Below are 25,819 nucleotides of genomic sequence, written 5' to 3'. Positions count from 1 at the left end.
CAAAAATCTTCTCCCATTCTGAAGGCTGTCTGTTTGCTTTACTTACTGTGCCCTTAGCTGTGCGGAAGCTTTTTAGCTTGATCATATCCTATTAATGTATTTTTGGTGTTGCTTCAATTGCCATGGGGGTTCTCCTCATAAAATATCTTCCCAGGCCAGTATCTTCAAGCATTTTCTCTTCACTCTTCTAGTTTTTATAGTTTCATGTCTTAACTTTAAACCTTTTCTCCAGTAAGAATCAATTTTTGTTGACAGTGAAAGGTGAGGGTCCAGTTTCAGTCTTCTACAGGTCGCCAGCCAGTTCACCTAGCACCATTTGTTAAATAGGGAATCTCTCCCCCAGTGAATGTTTTTGATAGGATTATCAAAGAACAAATGACAATATGTGGCTTGGATTCTAGAGAATCATTTCTAGATTCTCCATTCTCATCCATATATCTATATCTCTAATTTTGCGCTAGTACCATGCAGTTTTAATCACTATAGATTTGTAGTGTAATCTAAAGTCTGGTAACATGATGCCTCCTGATTTGTTTTTATTTATAAGTAATGTATTGGCTATTTAAGGTTTTTTTCTGATTCCGTATAAAATGAAGTATTGTTTTTTCAAAAATTCTTTCAGGAAAATTTCCCTTGATGACAGGTCATAGAGATTGACTATAGTACCAGCAGCCAAAATCACCTCCTAAGTAGGAAACAATAGAGTGGACAAAAAAAAAAACAAATTCTATAGGATTCCATTTGAAAACTAAGTGGAAAAGGGACAATGTACAATGAAACATGGTGACTCCATGCCAAAAGTGCTAAGCAATTGTCCAGTCAACTCTTAAGACAACATAGAAAGTAAGCCACTTACTTTTGGTTTCATCAAAGATTTTTTTTAAACACTATCATAAATCTTTTTGTAATATTAAAATGTCTAAAAAATTAACTTTAATAATCATAAATTTTCTTAGAAGCTACTTATACACTGAAACATACCAATTTTCAAAATTAATGAAATGAAGAAGCTTCAGAAAGGTAATGATATAAATACAGACCCCTTAAAATTAAGAAGGCCTGAATTTTAAGGTATCCATTAAACTACACAATATGAATTTTTTTTATTGTTGGGGATTCATTGAGGGTACAATAAACCAGATTACACTGATTGCATTTGTTAGGCAAAGTCCCTCTTGCAATCCTGTCTTGCCCCCAAAAGGTGTGGCACACACCAAGGCCCCACTCCCTCCCTCCTTCCCTCTCTCTGCTCTTCCTTTCCCCACCCCTCCCTCCTTCTTTCTCTCTCTGGTCTCCCCTTCCCCACCCTCACCGTGACCTTAATTGTCATTAATTGTCCTCATATCAAAATTGAGTACATAGGATTCACGCTCCTCCATTCTTGTGATGCTTTAGTAAGAATAATACAATATGAATTTTTTTAATAGTCAGATGTATTATTCTAAAAATAACATAGCTTTCCTTTGAAGAAATGACAATATAAAGTACCTTAGGGAAGGTTCTAGAAAAGCAATCCTAACGCATCAGTATGTGATTATAAATTAATAATAAATGCAAGCAAATGGAGACGCAAGACCCCATTCTTGGCATGGAAAAACACCCCCAGAAAAAGGGAAAAACAGAGAAATAAGCTGCGCAAGGTGGAATAAAAACAGTTTAGTTAGTTTACTTTCAGCAAATAAATATTAACATTCTTAACAGGTTTCTTTATTGTTTGTATTTCAAAACACATTCATAGATTCAAAAACTTTTTTCTGGTTTCTTAAGAAGCTAGTTCTGTAAATGACTTTTATTTTAATTTGAGAAAGATTAATTTTGCCCTCCTCTCTTCTTCCTCACACCCCCAAATAGACAGACACTTGGTCAGGATTTTATCAACTCACTTCAAAGGGACTGTAGTCCGGGGGCAGCTTCTCCAGCATATCATCGGCTAGCCGTGCCACCACAGCCTCCCGGGTCTCAGCCCCTACACCAGAGCTGTCCTTGGGCTGGATGCCAAGGATAGTGTCCAGCACGTCCTTGGCCAGCTTGCTCTGGTAGGTGATGTCAGCATTGGGGTGCAGCCCAAACACCTCGGGGCTGTCGTAGGCAGGCAAACTCTGAACAACAAACACCCCAGATAAGCACATGTCAAATTATACTGTCTTAGGAAGTAAAAATGCTTTTATTAGGATATGTCTTATTTGTGTCAGACTACAAACTTTGATAATTCCTGCAGAAAAGAGTCAAAAGGTGCCTTGGAAAAGAAATTAACATTAAGAAACATAAAAACAGGCTCATGATTTTTTAAAGTTTACACCTCAAACAAAATTAAATCAACAAAATACTGTCTTATTTTATGACTGTGAAGCAAAAAGGGGGCTGTGGATTGGTATTTTGTTTTCTGATAGACTAATCTAATTCAAACCAGTTGTTTAAATAAATGTTGTATAACTAATAGTTATTATGTTTATAAGATGCCAGGAAATGATGGTTTTAGTAATCATGACCCAAATAAGGCTGCAGGCAGAAGTTGTACTCTCTCAGAGAAAAAGGCAGAGACTAGGAAAAGAGAGAAATATTGAGTGAGCAACACAATCAAAAACAGAAACAGAGAGAGAGTGAGATGGAGCGTGAGAGAAAGCCAGATGCAGACCAAGCAGGCAAAACCTCCCAATCATTTAAATAAAGGCAAATTGACCTAAACTTTGACATGTATGAGTCTTGTACTGAATTATTGTCATATTCATATTTTCCCCCCTTACTCCTCCTTTATTTATGTCTTTTTATGAGTTATCTCAAATGCACTATGAAATGAGGAGTATACAGAAATATACATTCTGGCACCCCTAAATTTATACTTTCATAGGCACATTTCCTATTCACTGCTAATGATTTAAAGACATGTGCAGTACAGCAAAACAAATAAATTTATTTATTTAAATTAATAAAAATGTAGAGGTAGTAATATACGATAAACTCATTACTTTTATATATCAAAAAAAAATAAATATGCTGATAAATTCAGCCTTTGGGGGCCCTTGTGCTTTAGTTTGTTTACTCTGAGATAAATTGTTACAATATGTTCTAATGAATTTAAGAGACAGAAAATACAATCACCCTGAAAATCAGATTTCTTTTTTCTCCCTATTCCCAAATTGCCTGTCAAAATCCACCTTATTCCCTTCTTACGACAATGTTTCTCAACCAGGGACAGCCTTGCCCTTCAGGTGACATTGGGCAATGTCAGGGGACATTTTTGATTCTCACAGCTGGGTAGAGGCTGTGATGGCATCAGTGGGTAGAGGACAGGGACATCGCCAGACATCCTACAATGTACAGGCCAGCCCCACAGCCGAGATGCATCCCACCCCAGATGTCAAGAGTGCTGACGTCAAGAAACTCTGTCTTACAGGAAGTTTTCGCACACAGAGACGGTTCCTGGACCTGTTAATTAGACCAGAGTTAAGGAATAGACATGACAAGATTAGTCAAGGGCATTGAATCAAGGAAGAGAGTGAATCTAGAAGCTGCCTTTGCTCCACGTGCTGTGGTAGCTGAGAGCTCCCACTGGCAGAGAACCCCAGGTGATTGATGTAGATCTCCTGCTTCTAAATCTGCCTCATCTGTCATCACCCCAAAGAAAATTGCTCCCCGACGCATTAAAAGAGGAGGAGGATAGAGAAAGAATTCACACAAAGTGCACTCAGAATAAATATAAGTATTTCAATCATCAGGTGAATATAAAAATAGGAAGAAAGCGTCTATAGCAGAAGCTTTAGTAGATATCATCATTAACAATTTAAAAACAGTATATGAAGTGTAAATAAATATCGAAAAGGCCAAAGGACTACAGATATTTGCTCTATGCATAAAATTCTGAAGTTGAACACACCTGGATATATTGAAGATAGTTGTCCACTGTGCTGCATTTTGGAATATTGTATCCTGGGTAAAAATTGAAATCTGGTCCAATCAAGTTTTCACCGAACCAAACCTTAGCAAATGTGTTCAGCAGTCTCTTATCGTAGTCATCAGTGACCCGACCTCCATACTGAATCTCTCCTATCATGTAGCGAACAGTGGTCCAGGAGACGCCCTGGGAAAAATCATGGAGAAATTCTGGAGACCTGATCACTGTCTCCTAGTTATTTTCCCTGCCAAGTAACATGCATCTATTCACGTGCATCCGTGTCATTCAGTCAGTCCTTCTCCATCAGGAATGTGAAGAAGGAAAATGAAACAGGCAAACACCAAGAGCTACGCACAGCTCGTGTCCGTGACTGGAGACACACTCTCTTCATGCACGCACATTTTTACACTTCAATAGTAAGAGAAAAAAGTTCACTTTTTGATAATATGGAGGTAGTTCTTGAAAAAACAATTTTCAAACACAACCTAAGCTCTCATTTTTAATTTGTAATATTTTAAAAAACAGATTTCTCCACCCATACCCCCCATGACAGGTTTTGTTTTGTTTTGTTTTTTTTTTGATTGTCATATTTGAAATGTGAACTCTCCTTTAAGAAATAAAAGGATAATCAAAATTTTCCCTTTTTCCTTCCTGAAATCAAGAGGCAGGTGTGCCCCAAATTGCTAGGACTTGAAGATGACTTTGCCAGCACAGCAAAGCCTCACCCTTCTATGGTTAGCTCCCTAAACCACGGGGGCAGGAGGTGTGCACAGCCGTACCTTTTTGATATCCATGTCATCCAGGTGGTTTTGGATGAACTGCACTGTGGCGTTGAAGTCCGCTTGATTAAACTCATAGGGGATATTCCACCCCAGGGGGCCAAACTTGCGCCTCTCCTGGACAGTGGAGTGCAGGAAGGCCACAGCATACAGCATAGGCTTCCACTGGGCCCCAGAGCTCACGTCCAGCAGGTCTTGGCTCACGCCTGTTATGGTCAGTCAGGTTAAAAATGTATCATCTCTCAAATGTCTTTATTTTGTAATAATTTTATAAGTAATATCTTTTATAAATTCCTGATATTAAACTTCACTTGTTTTTATTATACTCATATGACAATTATAATTTAACTTTTGGGCATCCAGAGGTCACTTTTCTCTCAACATTCTTCAAAGGGATTTGGGGGAGGGAAAAGAGTTTTCTAACAAGTTCTTGCCAATCTGCCAAGATAATGTGGGAATGGAATTGGATAGAAGGATAATGGCAGTTTAAAATAGATACTATAAACTACTACTAATAATAATTACTATTATAGTATTATTTGGGACATATACTTTTAACTAATTTAATATTAATTAAAATGGCATATATAGAAGAGCCCATTGCAATCGGAATACATGCCCCAAATAATCATTATTATATATTTATATATTATGTTGTATATATAATTATATATTATGTGATTTATGTTTTACTGTCATTAGCCTTCCATGTCTATTTTAGCCCTACATTATCTTATAGATTGGCAGAAATTCGAACCTTGTTAGCAGCTCCCCCCAAATTGTCTTCAGAATTTTTAAGATTGACTATGTAATAATTATATGTCTTACCATATTACTAAACAAACTATCTTAGTTACAAATTGCTTCAGTCCTCCTGGAAAAGTTTTATTAGCCCTATTTTCCATAGGAGAAAATTGAAACTCGGGTTATTTGTGTGACTAGAACCCGGGAGAACAAAGGTTGTGTCACCAGGAAGGCTCATAATTGGGATTCCTGAGCCCAACCTTTCCACTCATTCCCTGACCACAAGTCCCAGACACAAAGCGACGAAATAGGAGAAGCAAAAGCAGAGGGAACGGTCGCAGTGTCAGTCATGACTGCTAAGCCATTTTTGTTTGTTTTTGTTGCTGTTTGAGTTTAACTTTGTTCACGTTCCAACCCATGGCCCTAATGAAAAGCAGGCAGACAGACCATCATTTTCATCTAGACTCTGCTCTTGGGAGAGGCTCCTGCACCACTTCAGATATGGAGAGTAAAGACTGTCAATGACAAAAGTGTTCAGTTTTTATGTCAACATCTCTAACTTAGCTAGAGAACAGCATAGGTTTAAGCAGAGCAATATTTAGGGAAAATAGAAAAATAGAAGGTAGGGAATCTGAACTCTGACTCCCTCACCCTACCAGGGTATATTCCACCAGGGACGAGACCAAAGAGGCCACCACCACCTCCCCATCAGGTTGAATAACAGTACTTCTTGCTGTAACTATCTCCTAACTAATTCTGCCTTTTATGATCTCTTTAAAAAAATGATTTCAGTATGAAAAACTCCTGTAGACTCACCACCATATGTTCTTTTCAGCCCTGCCCGGAGGCCCTGTGGAGGCTCATTGGCAAATTTAATGGACATCTGAAGAAGTGTGATGGGAAACTGCTTGTGAACCTCAGTGGTCATCCAAAGGCGGAACACGTCATGCACAGTCTCACTTTCGGTAATTGTGTCCATCAGCTCATCCATGAAATCAAGTCCCAGATGACAGTTCTGCAGAAGCACCCACCCTCCCTAAGTCAACAACAATAAATGGAAATTAGCTGGTTTTATATTTTACCCAGAAACTTAAGTCACTGCATTCTTTAGAAATTAAGTAACTAGAATTTAATAAAAATTAATTAAATTTCTTTAAATTAATCTAGGCCAAATCGAAGGATACACTAACGTTTAATTGAGATAAGCTGTATTTTTTCCCTGGTCTGGGCATTTTCCCACACTAGCCAAGCACACCAATTGTAATACTACTACATGGTAGCTGCCATGACAATAACCAAAGCAAAACTTTTTTAAAAAGTACCTCAAGATAAAAATGGTTGATTGAAAACATACTTTTAACTCATCCCCTTCCCTAAAATTCCATCAAAACTTCAATGAAGGATTTTTTGGTGGGGGAAAGGGGGTCAATGAACTCTTATGGAGAAAGACAGTGAGGATGGAGGCAAAATTGACAGCATTTAAAATTGACTCAAGAAAGCTGAATCCTAAACTGGCTCTTAGGGAAAGCTGAGATGCAACCTGATTCGCATCATGTGACTCCCAAAATTCTCAAGAAAAGGTGGCACAAGGTACCCCTAGAAGTAGAGGGGAAAGATTGGCTACAAGAGGAAAATCGAAAGTCTACCCCCAATATGCTCTCACCTACGCTGATAAAAAAGGAAACTGATTTTCTTTAAAAGACAAAATAGGCAGGGCCTGGACTGGAGACCCTCGGCACTTTAAGGGACTAGATACTGAACGTGGGTGGAAGAAACTGCCTGCTGAAGTGTCAGACCTGCTACTCCCCTTTCCCACTAGTTTTCAAAATCCTGGTAGCCAGGCATACCTCCTTTAGAATGTACAAGAAGCTTCCCTGAAAATCTGACCACTCTAAAGGCAAGAGCCTTACAGAATAATAAGCCATGTATTTTCCATAAACTATTCTATAAGAAGATTCTTTGTGTAAAGCAGCCCAAGCAAAATTTGGGGTCAAGCAACAAAAATTTCCTCAATATCTAATCTATAAAATATTTTTGCTAGAATCATCTACAATGTCCAGATTACAATCTCGAGGTGTTTTACTGCAACTTGCTTTGGATCACTGACTAGGGTAGCTTGAGTTATTTCCCGTTCCAAAAAACAAACCAAGCACCAGATCTAAAACACTAATAGAATTACACATAGAACTGGTCACCTAAGCAGTTCACATATTCCCTTATATTTTCTTCACAAAGTATACAGTACTGCTTAATAAATTCTCTAGGTTTTTGCTTTTTAAAAAATTTCAACTGACATTGTCTATAATGCAAGACAAAGAAACTAAATATAAAACATGAGAACAACAAGAAGGCTTTGGTTGTTTTCCTTTATCTAGCTAGAGTGAATCCTGATCTAAATTTCTTAGCTGAAAATTTAAGAATCTTTTAGCCGTTCTTTCATTTGGATTGTCCATACTCTGCATTCAATGTTCTGTTCTTGTCATACTGAGAGATCTTCCATTTGTCTTCCGTAGACAGTTCATTCAGCCATATTGCATCCAAACTTTTTTATTATTATTATTATTAAATCATAGCTGTGTACATTAATGCGATCATGGGGCACCATACACTGGTTTTATAGACCATTTGACACATTTTCATCACTCTGGTTAACATACCCTTCCTGGGGCGGCGCCTGTGGCTCAGTCGGTAAGGCACCGGCCCCGGCCAAACTGCAACCAAAAAATAGCCGGGTGTTGTGGCGGGCACCTGTAGTCCCAGCTGCTTGGGAGGCTGAGGCAAGAGAATCACTTAAAGCCCAGGAGTTGGAGGTTGCTGTGAGCTGTGTGAGGCCACGGCACTCTACAGAGGGCCATAAAGTGAGACTTTGTCTCTACCAAAAAAAAAAAAAAACATAGCCTTCCTTGCATTTTCTTAGTTTTTGTGTTAAGACATTTATATTCTACATTTGCTAAGTTTCACATGTACCCTTGTTCACACCTGTAATCCCAGCACTGTGGGAGGCTGAGGAGGGAGAATCACTTGAGCTCAGGAGTTCGTGACTCGCCTGAGTGACAGTGAGACCCCGACTCATGAAAAAAATGGAAAAACCCAGCCGGGCACTGCGGCAATCACCTGTAATCCCAGCGGCTTCCGGAGGCTGAGGCAGCAGGGTGCCCGCAGCCCGAGTCTAAGGTTGTGGTGAGCTACCACGCCCACTGCACTCTGCTCAGGGGCATAGGGTGGGACCCTGTCTCAACAACAACAACAAAAAAGATGCACTGTAGGTGTGATCCCACCAATCACCCTCCCTCCACCCATCCTCCCTCCTCCCTCCCCCCCTCTCCCTTTTCCCCCTATTCTTAGGTTGTAACTGGGTTATAGCTTTCATGTGAAAACCCTAAATTAGTTTCATAGTAGGGCTGAGTACATTGGGTACTTTTTCTTCCATCCTTGAGATACTTTACTAAGAAGAATATGTGCATCCAAACTTTTAAAATAAGCATTTTTACAGAAATTTTTTAAAACAATTTTTTAAAAGTTAAGAGCATGCTAATAATGTTGAAAATTTTTATTTTACTGGAAATTAAACTACGTAACAGGAAAGATGGATAAAATGAAGGTTAGAAGTGATCCATTTAAATTGTTATAAATGTACCTACTTGAAACTATGATTATTAGTTACATCGTTATTTATTTTAAATTTGAAATTAACAAACATCTTGTTAACATAGTTTTTATCCTAATATAGCAATATTTATATTATACAAATTGGTTGTGAAATAAGATGTCCTTGCTGGATAAGTTTTCCATATAGGTCAAGGTTCAGCATAAAAAGTTTTAAATTTGTATCTGTTTCTCCACGAACATTTTCTAAAAGACTTCATACCTTTCCCTGTTTGGTAAATGGCATGCCGCACATGCACTAACCCCCCAGTGATTCATAATTCCTTTTCTCTGCACTGCTCTCCCATAATTTAGTATCAACAGCACAGTGCAGACGTTTGCCTTACGTTTGCCATCATGTGCTGCAAGAGCTTCCGAGCGTGGACCTCCTGGCCCTGGCCCATGGACACGTAATGGGTCTCTATTTTTAATCTCTTCCCCAAAGCGATGATGGAATCGGTGGGGTCTGAGCCCATAGACAGGAGGCAGATAAGCGGGGTCCGTGGATCAGTTTCCTCCCATGTCTTTTCCAAGTCCAGAATGACACCTTCCGCATATTTTTCTCCCATAGAGTCGGTGATGTACTTACGGGCCTACCAAAACACAGCACACGGGTTAACAAAGATAGTTCCAATCCCTTCATACGCATAATGCCGTGTATTCCACACCCGGAACCCATTGGATGAATTCAATGATGTCCCCGGTAACTCTGCTGAGGGAACAGGACAGGGGCTTGCTTTTCTTGCTTGCTTGTTTGTCTGTCTGTACCACCATTCTATAGTCAGGAAGGCTATGTTGTTTGCTCAACCCCAAGCATACACTTAAAAGACCAGAACCAAAGCTGTATGACTTCTGGCCTGGAGCCCACTTCAGGTTGCTTGCTATATGTAGGTCACTACAAAAGTTTTGAGATACACAAAAATCAGGAAACATAAAATCTGTGCAGATATAACAGATAAAACTCTTCCAGCAATACCCATAAGCCACATAAGTTGAAACTTGCACAGATGAATCAGAAAGGACCCTGTCGACTGTGTTTCTTGTAAGTGAAATAATGGACCATAACACAGTCTGTCTCAAAACTTCTGTAATGATCACACGTGAAAAATAAAAGTATTAGGAAACACCATTGTTTAGTATGCTTTAAGGCAAATACATGTGCATTCAAAAACTCAAGTAAGCACCACAATGGCTAAAATTTAATGGATGCATAGAACTTATCAAATAGATAATTACTGAATGACTACTTATTGAGTGAAATTTACTGGATATTGACTGGGTGAATGAATGAGTTTCTTAAAGATTTAATCCATAATCTTTCTTCTCCTCATTTCCATCACCCCTTCTCACCTTTGGCTCATCTCTGTCACTGTTAATTTTATTTTGAATGAAACCCATGCTCACAATATCACAGGATTTGTCTATTTTATTATCAACCATAAAAAATGAAAATTCTAGCAACAACATAGTCCTTTGGCAAATGAGGTAAAAGAGTTACAACTTATTTTTCAACAAATCTTGTGATTATGACTCTTACTCTATATTGTCCCTCTTGTAAATAATCAGATCCCCTCAAAGAAATGTCCTCTCCTATTCAGATGTCTTCTTCCACCTCAAGTGGACAAAAGCGAAGTTTCTCTCCAGGGGATGCCCCAGAATGTCATTGCCACGTAATAAGCATGGCCATGCAGCAGGGGCAGCGTGACCTGTGACACTCTCACGGGCCAAGGGGGTGAGCCTGTCCCCTTGGATTCTGAGAGAAATGCAAAAGAGCTGCAGACAGAGCTTCCCTTGAAACAGGAGGTTTCAGATAGACCTTGATCAAAAGGAAGAGGGAGCTGGGTAAGCTGTTATCTTTGACTTAAAAGCATCAGCTGGTAATACAGGCTCTTCCCTATCTTGTCCTATTTATTCTCAAAATGATTGTCACACCCCAAGCCTCTGCACTGACAAATGGGTATGGTGTTCCCCAGCAGGTGTGCCCTCTTTGCAGGTTAGATTTGGAGAGCAGTGCCTACAACAAGAGGATTTTCTGACTTACCATCTCGGTTGCATCTTGGTAAGAGGTGGGAAGTGGGTGCCAATGGATCTAGAGTGTAGAAGGACCAGAGTGGTCCTCCTTCCTGACTCCCTGGTATGTGGAAACTCCCCACACAAGCTTTATTATTCACATGAGTAATAAAGTGTCTCTTTTTAAGTCAGTCTCTCATGAAATATCCATCTCATGAGAATGCAAAAAACAAAAATATAAGTGTTCTCCTTCCCTAAACTCATAGCAGCTAATTCAGAAAGAGCTGGGCTGCTTTACTGTAAACCTCATCCTGCTTGTAAATTTGTAATTCCTCCTCATGACATCCAGTCCCTTGTATCAATGGTGGATTAAGAGGCATGCCAACTTGGTAGCATATACTGGTTTTTCTGCCTTGGCAACTATTTCCAAATTTCCTTGGGGAAAGGCATCCTACCTGACTCCCCAATGTCTGACCAGTAGTGGTCAGAGTGGCCACTGGCAGGGCTAGACCACTGGCAATGAAATGACCAAACAGTAGCCGAGCCCCTCCCTCACGGAGATGGCCGCACATTCCAACCTTCTTCTCCTTTCCTGCTCCCAGTGGTGGGAGGAGCTCTGAGGAGTGGAGTTCAGCCTGGGTGACACTGGGGCACAGCAGGCCATTTCACTGTGTACCTTTCTGTGTTTGTTCTAGGTGGCCAGATCCAGTATCAAAGTCTCTAGCCTGAATAAAAATGCCCCACATGTCTTCCTACAGATTTCTGGCAGGTATTTAAAGAATCTGCCTGACATGTCCTTTCACTTCCAAAAGTCTCCTCTAAATCCACATTCAGTCACCATCACTGAGGAATTGAGCTGTGTAATCAGGATGGGCGTCAGAGGCTGAGTACTAGGGCGTTCCACACTTGCGGCTGCTTCTCAGCCACAGGCACCTGCCATCACTGCAGCATCTCTGTCGTGTGCCCATCAGGACTGACGTGCCTTCTACTCCAGGGAAGTGAGGAGCTCAACACAGCTGGTACCGCTGTACAACTCAGCTCAGACTCTAGACAGACGTTACCATCCAAGCCACAGCTGAATACTGAGGGTTCAGAGGGTAACTATTACAGGATTTTCAGGCTAAATGATCTCTGCTGCAACTACTCCACTCTGCCATTGTAGCAGAAAGTAGCTATAGACAATACATGAGTTTGTTCCAATGAAACTCTATAGACTGAAATTTGAATGTTATATAATCTTCACATCACAAATTCTTATTCTGGTGATTATTTTCAGGCATTTAAAAACACAAAAACCACTCTTAGCAGCTGAATCTAAATGGGGAGGGGGCTAAATTTTGTTATCAAACATTAGTTTACCAAACCCATGGTATAAAAAAATGGGGAAGGCTGCTTTATTTATAATGGAAATTGTGACTGAATTTCACCCCAGAAAGATGTTTCTGGAAAAGGGATATTCTCAAATGGGGTCACAACTACGGTTCAAAGTGACCTCTAATCTAAAGGCTGTAGTAAGTTTATGGTGCAAATATACATTAGGAAGGATGCATGGCAATTCCAGATAAGCTCCCAGCATAATAGGCATGGATTTGAAACACACATTAGAAAGAGTGCATTTCTTTACTTCTATTTCAATCCAACACCCTGTATTATCTCATTGGGCAAGCAGGAGGCCTTACTAGGTCTCCTCAACCCAGAGAATTCTCCTGAGAAAACAAAAAAACAAAAAAAATAAATATCTTGGGCCTAAGACCTCCTCCCTGTCTGTCACAGGTAATGCAACAGGTTTTAGGGAAAGAGCCGTGAACATGTGACCTGAGGATACTTACTCCTATACCCGAAGATGAGACCGACATTGAGCCCGTCATAGCAACTAAACTAGTTTTAAGGATTCAGGACTTGCAAGGTGATAGGACACTGCAACACTGATCAGTCTTGCAGGAATATGTCAGAGAAGGTTCCCTTGGGAACGGAGCAACAAGGTGCAGCCTGGATGACAGAGTGGGACTTCTCGGGACAAATAGGACAGCTAGGTGGGTCTGAGCGTTGAATGTCCCATGCAGAAGGCACAGATGTGGAGACCATGAGGCAGAAAAGAGCCAGCCACCACCCGGGGTCAGAAGGAAGCCCAGAATAACTCATGCCAGAGCTGATTCATGGGTGGGCCAGCCAGGCTCCACATAGCCTGCCCCCCTTCGAGAAAGCCAACAGCTCCTTGGCACGAACAGAAATAGAGTGTCACATTTTCACTCTTCACTCAACTCTGAAGAACTTTTTTTGTCCCAATACTGGTGCCAATAAAACCGACCCAACCTCTGAGTAGAAGAAAAATAAACAAATAAACCCCCTTGCCCATGCTGACCTCCCTTCGTCGAGTATTTTTGAGACACAAATGTGGATATAGAATGAGACACCCCCTGAGAGTGTGGTATTTCTGCAGCCAGGCACCCCAGATGGAGACAGTTACATTCAACCACGGTCAGAGAACAGGCAGTGGCTGAGGCTGCTGTGGGGCAGGGAGGCTGAGGGGTCCATGTTGCAGACCGTCTCACATGAGTCTCCAAACACAGTCTTGTTGAAAGTCACAAAAGGAAACTAAAAGGACAGGGGAGAGAACGTTTTTTCCAAAGGAACCTTCTAAATATTATGTGGGACTTCAGTGCTACCGTAAGGGCCATGCAGGGCTTGCAAAGCCGAGGAATGACTTGATCTTCCCAATTCCTCTAGCATGTACAGGACAGGGGCAATGGGCAGGAAGGATTAAAAGGAAACACGTTAGGAGGCCCTGGCCAGGGTGAACCTAGAGATGGCAGAAGTGGGGGCAAATGCTTACATTTCAGCATTGAACCAGGTAAAGTTTTCTGTGAAAAAAAAGAAAGAAGGAGGAAGAAAACTACTCAAACCTTCCCCACTGCCCTTACATAGCCAACTGTTTGAAAATTCATTTGGGCAGGATAAAAGTAACAGAAGTTGATAAGGAAAACTGAAAAGAAAGGTGATTTCAGTGCCCTGAATTGCAAAACTCATTTCTTCTTTCTCAATAAATCATTGAAACATAGCTGCTTTCATGACTCCATAGTACCTGAGAGGATTTGGAGGTGGTACTCCGTAAGATTTTAACACTCCCTCTGGAGAGTGAAGAGGAAAACCCCACGCATTCCATTATAAACCCCAGCCAGGGATGCCTCCAGGGCTTCTGTGGAAAGTCCCTGAGGAGTCCACCCGTGCTAAATACTGAGTTCAATTTTTAATTGTGAAAGAAACACACAAGTTTTTATAGTGGGTAAAATTCCACGATACTAGGCTAGCAGATTAAAGGTCTTTAAAAAGATGAATTTTCTGAAGGTGGGAATCACATTTAAGCCATAAGTAAAATTCAGTTTTAGGACAGCCCACTTACATCTAAAACCTACTCGCTTACATGTAGGGTGGTGACATTTTCTTGGGATGGATGTGCTGTCCTTTCCTCCAGTTTACCTCTACCCTAATGCTTTTACATTATCTCTGCTTAGAGAAAAATTATTTTATTACAAGAAAAATGGATCAGACATGTAAGTTTTAAATTAATATGAAATGATACAGAAGAATAATGCATTTCCTTATCGTCCACCTGTGGGACAACCTGAGAATCAGGGTTTCTCATCTACTCTTAATTGGACCAAAGAAGGTTAATGATGCTCCTCAGATATTTACTTGTTGCTTGCCTTTCCATTTTTCACATTTGTATCGCTAGAAAATTACATAGAAGCTTGCAAGAAAATTCTCATCGAAATTAACATTTTTAGTATTAAAAGGAAATTTTCTTTAAAAATATTTTCTTGGTTGGCCACAATGGCTCATACCTATGATCTTAGCATTTTAAGAAGCCAATGTGGGAGAACAGCTTAAGGCCAGGATTTCAAAACTAGCCTGAATGACATAGTGAGACACTGTCTCTATAATAATAACAACAACAACAAAGAAAAATTAGCCAGGTATGGTGGCAGGCTCCTGTAGTCACAGCTACTTGGGAAGCTAAGGCAGGAGGATAGCTTGAGCTCAGAGGTTTAAGGTTATGACCATCTGTGATGACACCACTGCACTCTAGCCCAGGCAACAGAGCAAGACCCTGTTTAGAACACACACACACACACACCGAGTACATAAATTCTCCTGTTTTTCCTGTTAATTTCTACTCTTTACCTGGGCAATGGTTCTGTCAGGACACCAGGACCTGATGAGGAGAAGACGTCTGAAGCAATCAAGAGATTTGTCATAGGAGTTTGGAAGAGGTTCCTCCTCAGGGTTTTCCTTATCAAACCAAATTTTCCACATTTTCTCATTTCTTGATATCTGAAAATATCATGGGAGAAGAAATATGTCATACCAGGCAAAAATTTTTTCATAATAGTTCACAGATATCTTTCATTAAACCTTCTGATCATTCCAGGCATATGTGAGTTATATTCCTTGACTGTTTATTTTATTTTATGTGCCAGTGCCAAAAAGTTTGATAGTCTAAAATCAAACATGATTTTCTTTAAAATCAGGACATATTAAATCAACCTAAAGCTAGTTTTCAAAGTAGGGAGAGTCCTGGGGAGTTTAATTTCTTTATGTGTGTGGCAACAAATTTGTAAAGAATAAAGAAATCAATGCAAACTCATTTTCAATATTTCAAGCAAGTATAAATTGCTTTACAAAACCTTCTCATGTCAAGAACCAAGTCTCATTCACTTATGTTTCTTCATTTCTCAGAACCATTTCTCACACAAAAGAAGATATTTAATACATCTTTATTATTGAAGGAAAAAGACTTTTGGTCAATACTCTATTAATCCAGAGTAATTTGACATAACATTTAGTATCATCAAATGGACCATCAGATACCTACTACCTTTAGGCAATCAGTAAAGAGTAAGAGGACACAGTACATTATACTCTGGAGCTCAAAAAGCCAAAGAAAGGCCATTACATAAACAAGCATGTCAAAAATATTGAACAAACAAATAACATCTACAGATAAATATAATCTCATGTTCTCTGGTATTTCCCATTTGACTAAAACCTCAAGTGTACTTGCCGAGGAGGAGTGGGGCGGTTCTAATCAAAGAAAAATCATTTCAGGTTCATATTTAGAGAATATAAAGTAGGAATATAAAATAACCTCTTTCAATAATAAAGAATACTTACTATAGAGGGATTTCAGGCATAAGATATAATGTCCAGAAGGTTAGAACAAAGGATAATGGTCCAGTGGAGGATAAACTAGAGCACATTAACAACTTTAAAAACAAAGTTGTTGGCCAGACACAGTGGCTCACACCTGTAATCCTAGCACTCTGGAGGCCAAGGTGGATGGATCACTTGAGCTCAGGAGTTCAAGACCAGCCTGAGCAAAAGTGAGATCCTGTCTCTCCTAAAAATAGAAAAACCAGCTGGCTGATGTGGAGGGTGCCTGTGGTCCCAGCTTCTCAGGACGCTGAGGCAAGAGGATCACATGAATCCAAGAGTTTGAGGTTGCTATGATGCCATGGTGCTCTAGCGAGGCAACAAAGTGAGACTTTGTCTCAACAAAAAGAAAAAAAAGAAAAAAAAAAGTTGCTTAAGTCAAAAGAATGGTTCATACCCCAAGTACATGGTAGTAATAACAAACATCCCCAATCATAAGCCAAAACATACAAATATAGCCGAACATAAGCATCTGGTCAACTTAAACTGGGAAAGTCAAAACCAACCTGTATTCATGTCCTGGTCAAAAAAAAAGTCTTCAATATGTAACTAATAAAGCTACCTGGTTGCCAATCTCACTTCTGTATGGTTACATGGTCACCTGACTTTCAAGAACCTATTTCCTGGCTTGTTCCAATTCAACTCTCTATACTCAACTTCTATGATTCCAACACACGCAGTACTCATCAGGAGCTGGCTGACTGCCTAACTAAGTCTGTAAAGTGGGAGGAACAGAAGAAAAGAAAAAGAGGGAGAAAAACAGGAGAAAGGAAAGAGAATTTAGCATTCACAGGCCAGCTGTTCATTTTTCTTTTCATTTAATCTCTAGAAAGAAAGCTTTCTATAAACCAATCTATTAGTAAAATATTCCTTCTAGTTATTTAATCCACTTGAATCTATTTGTTTTTCTGATGATACTGACTTCTGGCCCAGGAAGTTTCTGCTAGACCAGCCCATAACAAGTGGAGGATACCTTTCAGAGTGTGGGAACTTTAAGGAAGGCCAAGGACAGGCACTGCCATTTTAAGTGACAGCATTAAGAAAGGATAAAACTCTTCTAATGATAAATCAGACAGCTGCTCAACATGACATGTGTTTAAGTTATTAAGTTACCTGATCAAGAACATCTGAAAACTGCCTAAGTTTGCTCAGTTCCACCAAATTCAGCCAAGTCACATCCAGGATCCATTTAAATGGTTTGGGAGGACAGGATTTCAGGTCCAATGAGGCACCACCTGTGAAATTAAATGTATAAGATTTTTCTTTCTTTACTATAAACCAATCTATTTAGTTAAAAAATTATTAAATTATTTTAAATTTCACATAAATATAAATTATAGTAAAGACCATGCTCTAAAATGTAATAACTGAATGGATGATTTTAGTAAAACTCATTTAATAGTCAGTAATACAATTTTGGAACTAGGCAGATGCCAAACTTTGCCCTAATACCACCTGACCAAGGTCTGGAACAAGGCATTTTATCTGTCTGGGCCTTTATTTCCAAATATGTAAAATGGGAATAATAAAGCCTGGTGTTGTGATATGTATGTGTAAAGCACACAAAAAAGGATTGAGGACATGGCAGAGGATCACTAAATGAGCACCTACTGTCAATATCAAGAACTTCTCAGGGTAGCTCAAGCTCCTTTGAAATAAAGAATTTATCTAGAAATGTTAGTGGCACTAGATTTGTTTGAAGGATGCTCTCTATAGATCAGTGTATTATTTATATCCATCTTGAGCATACTCCAAGGACTCTGTCACTTATGTTTAGTCAATCTAGTGACAGTGAACACTCCCTTTTATTTACTTTTTTTTTTTTTTTTTGAGACAGAGTCTCGAGCTGTCCGAATACTCCCTTTTTCCCCATCTTTTTCCCATCTTTTTGCTGGTGATTTACCTAAGTTCATGTAACTTATATAATGCATCCAGCACCATAACATAAATGACACCTTGAAAGTATTATTGTTGCCCACTTCAGGAAAACTGAATGTGTGAACAATCATATTTCAACAGTTAGGAAATCTCCTATAGTATATAATACACAGTCTAATAAATAACATCCATTAAATAATTTCAAGGAAAATACGCTCTAAGTATTATTCTTAAAAGGATATAATCAATCTATCTTTAAAATTACTGTTTTAATGTAGTAGGTTATAAATGAATAATAGCACTCAAGATATTTATCAAATCTGTCTCTATTTTATCCAGGCACTGTATAAAGCACTAAATTGTTGACTTTTGCCAAATCCATCTTAATATACTTATAAAAACAAGGTAAGTGTGGCCCTGAAGCCAATTCAATGGAAATACTAGTTCATAAAATAAAAATAGATTGGTTTACACCAGAGAGTAGTTAAAGACCTAAAGACAACGGCATTGTATACAACAAATGTTGCACCAATTTCCATGGCAACCATCCATTTTCCAACAAACTGAAAAGGATGAGGGAAAAGGCCATCCACAGAAAGGAACGGGTATTCGTTTCTGATTAAAGCATTATTCATTGCTTAGTGCATGATAACTATGGCACGAATATCCTGCCTACTCCAAAAGTTTATAATGGGGCACAAAGGAGGATTGTAATTTGGGGAAAGGCACATATTTCTGAATAATGTGATACCAGACTAATTAGACTCTTGCTGAATAAAACAGCTGAGAAAGGAATAATTCAAAATAAATTCTCAAGATGACTGAGAATTATTCCATTCCCTTCCTTCTTCAAACGATTGCTTTGAAAGGAAAAAAAAACCTAAATTTAGGTGTTTACCATAAGACTTTATAAAAATGATACATGCTTATAATAAAAGTTCTATCAAGTTATACCACATACCCATAAAGAGTCAAAGCTAAGGCAGACTTAGAAAGTTATCTTGGCTGATCATTTCCCAACCCAGACATGAGTAAAACATCATATTCTGGGTGGTTTTTTATAACCACTCTCCTTATAAACAAAAGAAAGTTATTTATCACCGTTTTGGAGCATGGAGAGTTCAAAATCAAAGTGCTGACAGAGTCAGCATCTGCAGAGGGCCCACTTCCTGGTCCATAGAAGACCATATTCTTATTGCAACCTCACAAGGGGTGAGCAGTGGAAAGGGGTGGGGATCACTCTTGATCCTCTTTCAAAAGGGCATTAATCCCTTAGATTATGACTCTGCTTTCATGACCTCATCACCTCCCAAAAGCCCCTCCTTCTGATACCATCACCTCGGGGATTAGAATCTCAACATATGAATTTTGGGGAGACACAGACATTTAGACAATAGCACTATCCTAATAACATTTTAAGTTATATTAAACGATATTAAGGCACTTACAAAGAGAGTTTACATTATCAGGTAGCTCTCAATCTAACTACGCATATTAAAGGGTAGATTTGAAACATATTCATATTGGCAACTATACTCTGAAACTTGGTTTCATAAAGCAGTGTTGAATACCAAAGACCCATAAAAACCTGTCCAACCCATAACAAACATCAGGCCAATCAAAATAAACTAAAATACTAAAGATAACATAAAAATGCCTACCATTTGCTGAGCATATTCTATATACCAGTATTTACACCAATTGTGTGAATTCTCAAAAACCCTATTACGTAGATTTTACTATCTTTATTTTATAGATGAGGAAATTGAAGTTTTAAAAGGGTAAATGACTTTCTCAGGAACATCAAGAAAGTGGCAAAGCCAAGATTTTTTTTTTCCGAAATATTAAGAGGTACAAACGTTTTGATTGCAAGGATAGATCACTTTTGTAAAGCTTGAGTCACAGCTACAGGTGTGTCCATCACCCAAATAATGTTCATTACTCCCATTAGTTAGGTTTTTATCCCTCCCCAACCCTCCCCTTCTCTCTGCTTGATTTCCACCGAGTTTTCCTTCCTACTATGCACATGTGTGCTTATTAGTTAGTTCCAATTTAATAGTGAGTACATGTGGTGTTTTGTTTTTCCATTCTTGAGATACTTTACTTAGAATGGTCTCTAGTTCCATCCAAATCATTGCAAAAGGCATTAGTTCCTCCTTTTTATGCCTAAGTAGTACTCCATGGTGTACATATACCATATTTTATTAATTTACTCGTGAACTGATGAACATGTGAGTTGATTACATCTTTCAACTTGTGAATTGTGCTGCAATAAATATTTGAGTTCAGGTGCCTTTTTAGTAGAAAGACTTCTCTTCTATGGCTAGATGCAGTGGAATATGCCTATAATCTAGTGCTCTGGGAGGCCAAGACAGGTGTGTTGCTTGAGCTCAGGAGTTTGAGACTAGCCTGAGCAAAAACAAGGCTCTGTCTCTACTAAAAATAGAAAAACTGAGGCAAGAGGATGGCTTGAGCTATGACACCATGGCAGTCTACCACAACAAGTTGAAGCAAGAGGATCACTTGGGCCCAAGAGTTGAAGGTTGCTGTGAGCTATGATGCCATGGCGGTCTACCCAGGGTGGGGGAAAAAAAAAGACTCTTTTCCTTTGGATAGATACCCAGTAGTGGAATTGCTAGATCAAATGGCAGGTCTATAGGTTCCGTAAAGGTTGTACATATTTGCAGTCCCACCAACAGTGTATAAGCATTCCTTTTTCTCAACATCCCTCCAAGCATCTGTTGTTTTTGGACTTTTTAATAAAAGCCATATGAAAAGGGGTAAAGTGATATCTCATTGTGGTTTTAATTTGCATGTCCCTGATGATTAGCAAGCATTTTTTCATATGTTTATTGACTATTTATCTCTCTGCTTTTGAAAAGCTTCTGTTGGTGTCTTTTGCCCACTTTTGAATGGGGTTGTTTGGGGTTTATCTTGTTGTTGTTGAGATTTGCTTAAGTTCTTTGTAGATTCTGGTTATTAGCCTTTATCAGATGTGTAACTGGTGAATATTTTCTCCCATTTTGTTGGTTGTCTATTTGTTCCATTGATTGTTTCCTTAGCTGTGCAGAAACATTTTAGTTTGCTCAAATCCTATTTATTTGTTTTTGTTCTTGCTGACCTTTGGGGTCTTCTTCATGAATTCTTTGTCTAGGCCAATACCTAGAAGAGTTTTTCATACATGTTCCTCTAAAATTCCTCTAGAATTCTAATAGTTTCATGCCTTACATTTAAGTCCTTTATCCCTCTTGAATTAATTTTTGTGAATATTGAGAGAAAAGCATCTAATTTTATTCATTTGCATGTGACTATCCAACTTTCCCAGCACCCTTTATACATATAACAGGGCTTGATTTCCACAGTGTATATTGTCGTCTGCTTTGTCAAGGATCAGTTGGTTTTGGGAAGGTGGTTTTATATCTGGTTTTATATATTCTCTATTTTGTTCCATGAGTCTGTGTCTTTATTTTTATACCAATACCATACTGTTTTTGTTAAAATAGCCCTGTAGTATAGTTTGAAGTCTGGTAATGTGATGTTTCCAGATTTTTTGTTCTTACTTGAGATTGCTTTTGCTATATGAGCTCTTCTCTGGTTCCAAATAAAGCCTAGAATTATTTATTTGTCCTAGAAATGTGAAGTATGATGTTGGTATTTTGACAGGGATTGCATTGACTCTCTAAATCACAGTGACTAATATGAACATTTTAACAACGTTGGTCCTGCCAATACATGAGCATCTGTGTCCTCTGTGATTTCCTTCCTCAGTGTTTCATAGTTCAGCTTTCACCTCCCTGATGAAGCATATTCCTAAGCATTTTATTTTGTTTTGTAGCTATCACGAATGGAATTGAGTCTTTGATTTGACTCTCTGCTTAAATATATAGATAGAAGTGCCACTAATTATTGCACATTGATTTTATTTTCTGAAACTTAGCTGAAGTTATATATCAATTCCAGGGATCTCTTTGGAGTCTTTAGGGTTTTCTAGGTACCAGATCATGTTATCAGCAAAAAGTGAGAGTTTGAACTCTTCTTTCCTATTTAGATACTCTTTATTCCTTGCTCTTGCTTGATTTCTCTGTCTAGCACTTGGAGCACTATGTTGAATGGAAACTGTGACACAGAGAGCCCTTGTCTCATTCCAGTTCTTAGAAAGAATGTTTCAACTTTTCCTTATTCAGCATGATGTTGGCTGTGAGTTATTCAAATGCAGTTTTTATTATTTTAAGATGTGTTCTATGCCTTTAATACCTACTTCTTTGAGGGTTTTTTTGTCAAATACCAGCACAGGAAGGACCTCTCATGACACGGTGTGAGGAGGGAGAGTTGACCCGAGCAAAAAAAGTGGGAAATGAAGAAGAGGGATACAGACAAGAACAAGATGAGAGATAGGATGGGGTTTGGAGGACTGACACAGCTGATGGCTGCAGCCAGCACCTGAACCATGGAAATAGCTTTATTTATACAGTGTCTTAGCAATGTTGGGTAAATCTTAGCACACGGGGTAGAGAGCAACCTTAAAGAGGAAAAACTGTGTACTTGTGGGTAACAAGGAAAATACGCATGGGCTATATGACTTTTGGCAGGTGAAAAGAATGTTGTTAAAGGAGGAGAGTGGTTGGGGATTGCTCCATGAGCATTACCCAGACTGTGTCAAATTCTTTTTCTACATGTATTGAGATAATCATATGGTTTTTTGTTTTTGCTTCTGTTCATGTGGTGAATCACCTTTATTGATCTATGTATATTGAACCATCCTTGCATCCCTGGGATAGAGCCCACTTGGTCCTAGTGGGTTATTTTTTTTTTATGTGCTGCTTAATTCAGTTGGATAGTATTTTATTGAGGATTTTTGCATCTATATTGATAGAAGATATTGGTCAGTAGTTTTCTTTTTGTTGTTGTTTACTTTCCTGACACTGGTATCAAGGTGATACTGGCTTCACAACATAAGGTGGGGAGAAATCCCTCCTTCTCAGTATTATAGAAAAAATTCTTCAGTATGGATATCAGTTCTTCTCTATAGGTCTGGTAGAATTTGGCTGTGAACCCATCTAATTGGGGCTTTTTTTGCTGTTGCTGGAAGATTTTTTTTTTTTTTTAATGTTGGGGATTCATTGAGGGTACAATAAGCCAGGTTACACTGATTGCAATTGTTAGGTAAAGTCCCTCTTGCAATCATGTCTTGCCGCCTTAAAGTGTGACACACACCAAGGCCCCACCCCCCTCCCTCCGTCCCTCTTTCTGCTTCCCCCCCATAACCTTAATTGTCATTAATTGTCCTCATATCAAAATTGAGTACATAGGATTCATGCTTCTCCATTCTTGTGATGCTTTACTAAGAATAATGTCTTCCACTTCCATCCAGGTTAATACGAAGGATGTAAAGTCTCCATTTTTTTTAACGGCTGAATAGTATTCCATGGTATACATATACCACAGCTTGTTAATCCATTCCTGGGTTGGTGGGCATTTAGGCCGTTTCCACATTTTGGCGATTGTAAATTGAGCTGCAATAAACAGTCTAGTACAAGTGTCCTTATGATAAAAGGATTTCTTTCCTTCTGGGTAGATGCCCAGTAATGGGATTGCAGGATCAAATGGGAGGTCTAGGTTGAGTGCTTTGAGGTTTCTCCATACTTCCTTCCAGAAAGGTTGTACTAGTTTGCAGTCCCACCAGCAGTGTAAAAGTGTTCCCTTCTCTCCACATCCACGCCAGCATCTGCAGTTTTGAGATTTTGTGATGTGGGCCATTCTCACTGGGGTTAGATGATATCTCAGGGTTGTTTTGATTTGCATTTCTCTAATATATAGAGATGAACATTTTTTCATGTTTGTTAGCCATTCGTCTGTCATCTTTAGAGAAGGTTCTATGCATGTCTCTTGCCCATTGATATATGGGATTGTTGGCTTTTTTCATGTGGATTAATTTGAGTTCTCTATAGATCCTAGTTATCAAGCTTTTGACTGATTGAAAATATGCAAATATCCTTTCCCATTGTGTAGGTTGTCTCTTTGCTTTGGTTATTGTCTCCTTAGCTGTACAGAAGCTTTTCAGTTTAATGAAGTCCCATTTGTTTATTTTCGTTGTTGTTGCAATTGCCATGGCAGTCTTCTTCATGAAGTCTTTCCCCAGGCCAATATCTTCCAGTGTTTTTGCTGGAAGATTTTTTATTATTGCTTTGATCTCACTGCTTGCTATTCATCTGTTCAAGAGTTCTATATCCCTGATTGAGTTGAGGCCTGGATGGTGAGGACCTTTACAATGCTCACCTTGGGGGCCTCAGAAACAATAGTGATAAGTGCATGAAATTTATGAACATAGAAAAGTTTGTCTGAATTTTCTTCATTTAACATCACTTTTATTTCCCAGTGTAACCATAATATGAGGGCTTTTTTTTGTTTTGTTTTGTTTTTTGTAGACACAGAGTCTCACTTTATGGCCCTCGGTACATTGCCATGGCATCACACAGCTCACAGCAACCTCCAACTCCTGGGCTTAAGCAATTCTCTTGCCTCAGCCTCCCGAGTAGCTGGGACTACAGGTGCCCGCCACAACGCCCAGCTATTTTTCGGTTGCAGTTCAGCCTGGGCCGGGCATGAACCAGCCACCCTCGGTATATGGGGCCGGCGCTTTACCGACTGAGCCACAGGCGCCGCCCTAATATGAGGGTTTTTATTATAACTTCTGAAAAAAGATATGTTAGCTGCCATCAAATGTTACTTGTACTAATTCCTACATTTTCTAAAATTTGCAATTCTTATCTAGTGAACAAATTAATTAAGATATTCACTAAGGAACCTTTCAAATATAACCAGATAATGGATGGAGGCAAAGAGGGTAACAGCAGGTTCTGTTTGAGTTGCTACATCTCAGAGAAGTAAGAATTGATAGAAATTCTACTATAGACACACAGACATACTCTATACATATGCTTTACAAGAAGTTTTGTTCACTGATGTGTACTAAATACCTATTCAATGCCCTAATACCCAGTAAGTCCTCAGTAAACATTCAGTATTCATTCAATAAATGAACAAACGAATTATTTCACATAAATACAATCTTAAACACAAGAAAAAAAATTGTTATAACCAAAAGAAATGTTGCCCAGGGCCTTCACAATAATTCTTACACCTGTACCTGTGTATAATACTTTCTATTGTTACACTGACCTTTAATAAGAGTGAGAAACTCTTCATGCTTCACTCGGTTCCTCTGCATGTCGATCTTTAGGGTAAGCAGCAAAGTGAACAGGAATTTGTGTTCCTCATACAAACCTCGGACAGCATACTTATAAACCTCGTAGGTCATATGCTCAATGATATTAGCAATCCTTTTGCTTGTAATTGGGCTCTTGACAGACCTAGGGAAAAGAACATTTACATCAGGCTTATCCCACTGCCCTTTTCAACTGTCTATAAAAACAGCACCTTTAACAGAAAATAAGCAACTTTGGGGGAACCAATTCTTATTTTTACACATCAAGAGTAAGCCTCCTAAATCTAAAATAACAAGTGTTTTCTCAACATGAAATAATATAACACAGCCCTCAATGTTGTCTAAATCAATTTTACCTGCAGGGCAATATCACTCACAACAATATCTTGGGGATTTTCTTGTTTAATGGAAATACATGAAACCAAAGCAATCAAA

General features: G+C 38.9%; 1 protein-coding gene across 1 annotated transcript in view; it reads right to left on the bottom strand.

The window, feature by feature from the left end:
• Nucleotides 1-25,819, bottom strand: part of DNAH5 (dynein axonemal heavy chain 5) — a 237,582-nt gene that overhangs the window by 24,331 nt on the left and 187,432 nt on the right. The window contains exons 69-76 of the mRNA XM_053599003.1: nt 25,339-25,529; nt 17,395-17,516; nt 15,253-15,402; nt 9,408-9,653; nt 6,232-6,451; nt 4,672-4,877; nt 3,875-4,078; nt 1,884-2,099 (exon numbers count right to left, since the gene is read on the bottom strand). Coding sequence (XP_053454978.1) covers nt 1,884-2,099; nt 3,875-4,078; nt 4,672-4,877; nt 6,232-6,451; nt 9,408-9,653; nt 15,253-15,402; nt 17,395-17,516; nt 25,339-25,529 — 1,555 coding nt within the window. The remainder of the gene's footprint in view (nt 1-1,883; nt 2,100-3,874; nt 4,079-4,671; nt 4,878-6,231; nt 6,452-9,407; nt 9,654-15,252; nt 15,403-17,394; nt 17,517-25,338; nt 25,530-25,819) is intronic.

This window comes from Nycticebus coucang, chromosome 1 (genome assembly GCF_027406575.1).
Source record: "Nycticebus coucang isolate mNycCou1 chromosome 1, mNycCou1.pri, whole genome shotgun sequence".
NCBI lineage: Eukaryota > Metazoa > Chordata > Mammalia > Primates > Lorisidae > Nycticebus > Nycticebus coucang.
Note: the sequence above shows the minus strand (reverse complement) of the source record. Positions and strands in the feature narration are given on the sequence as shown.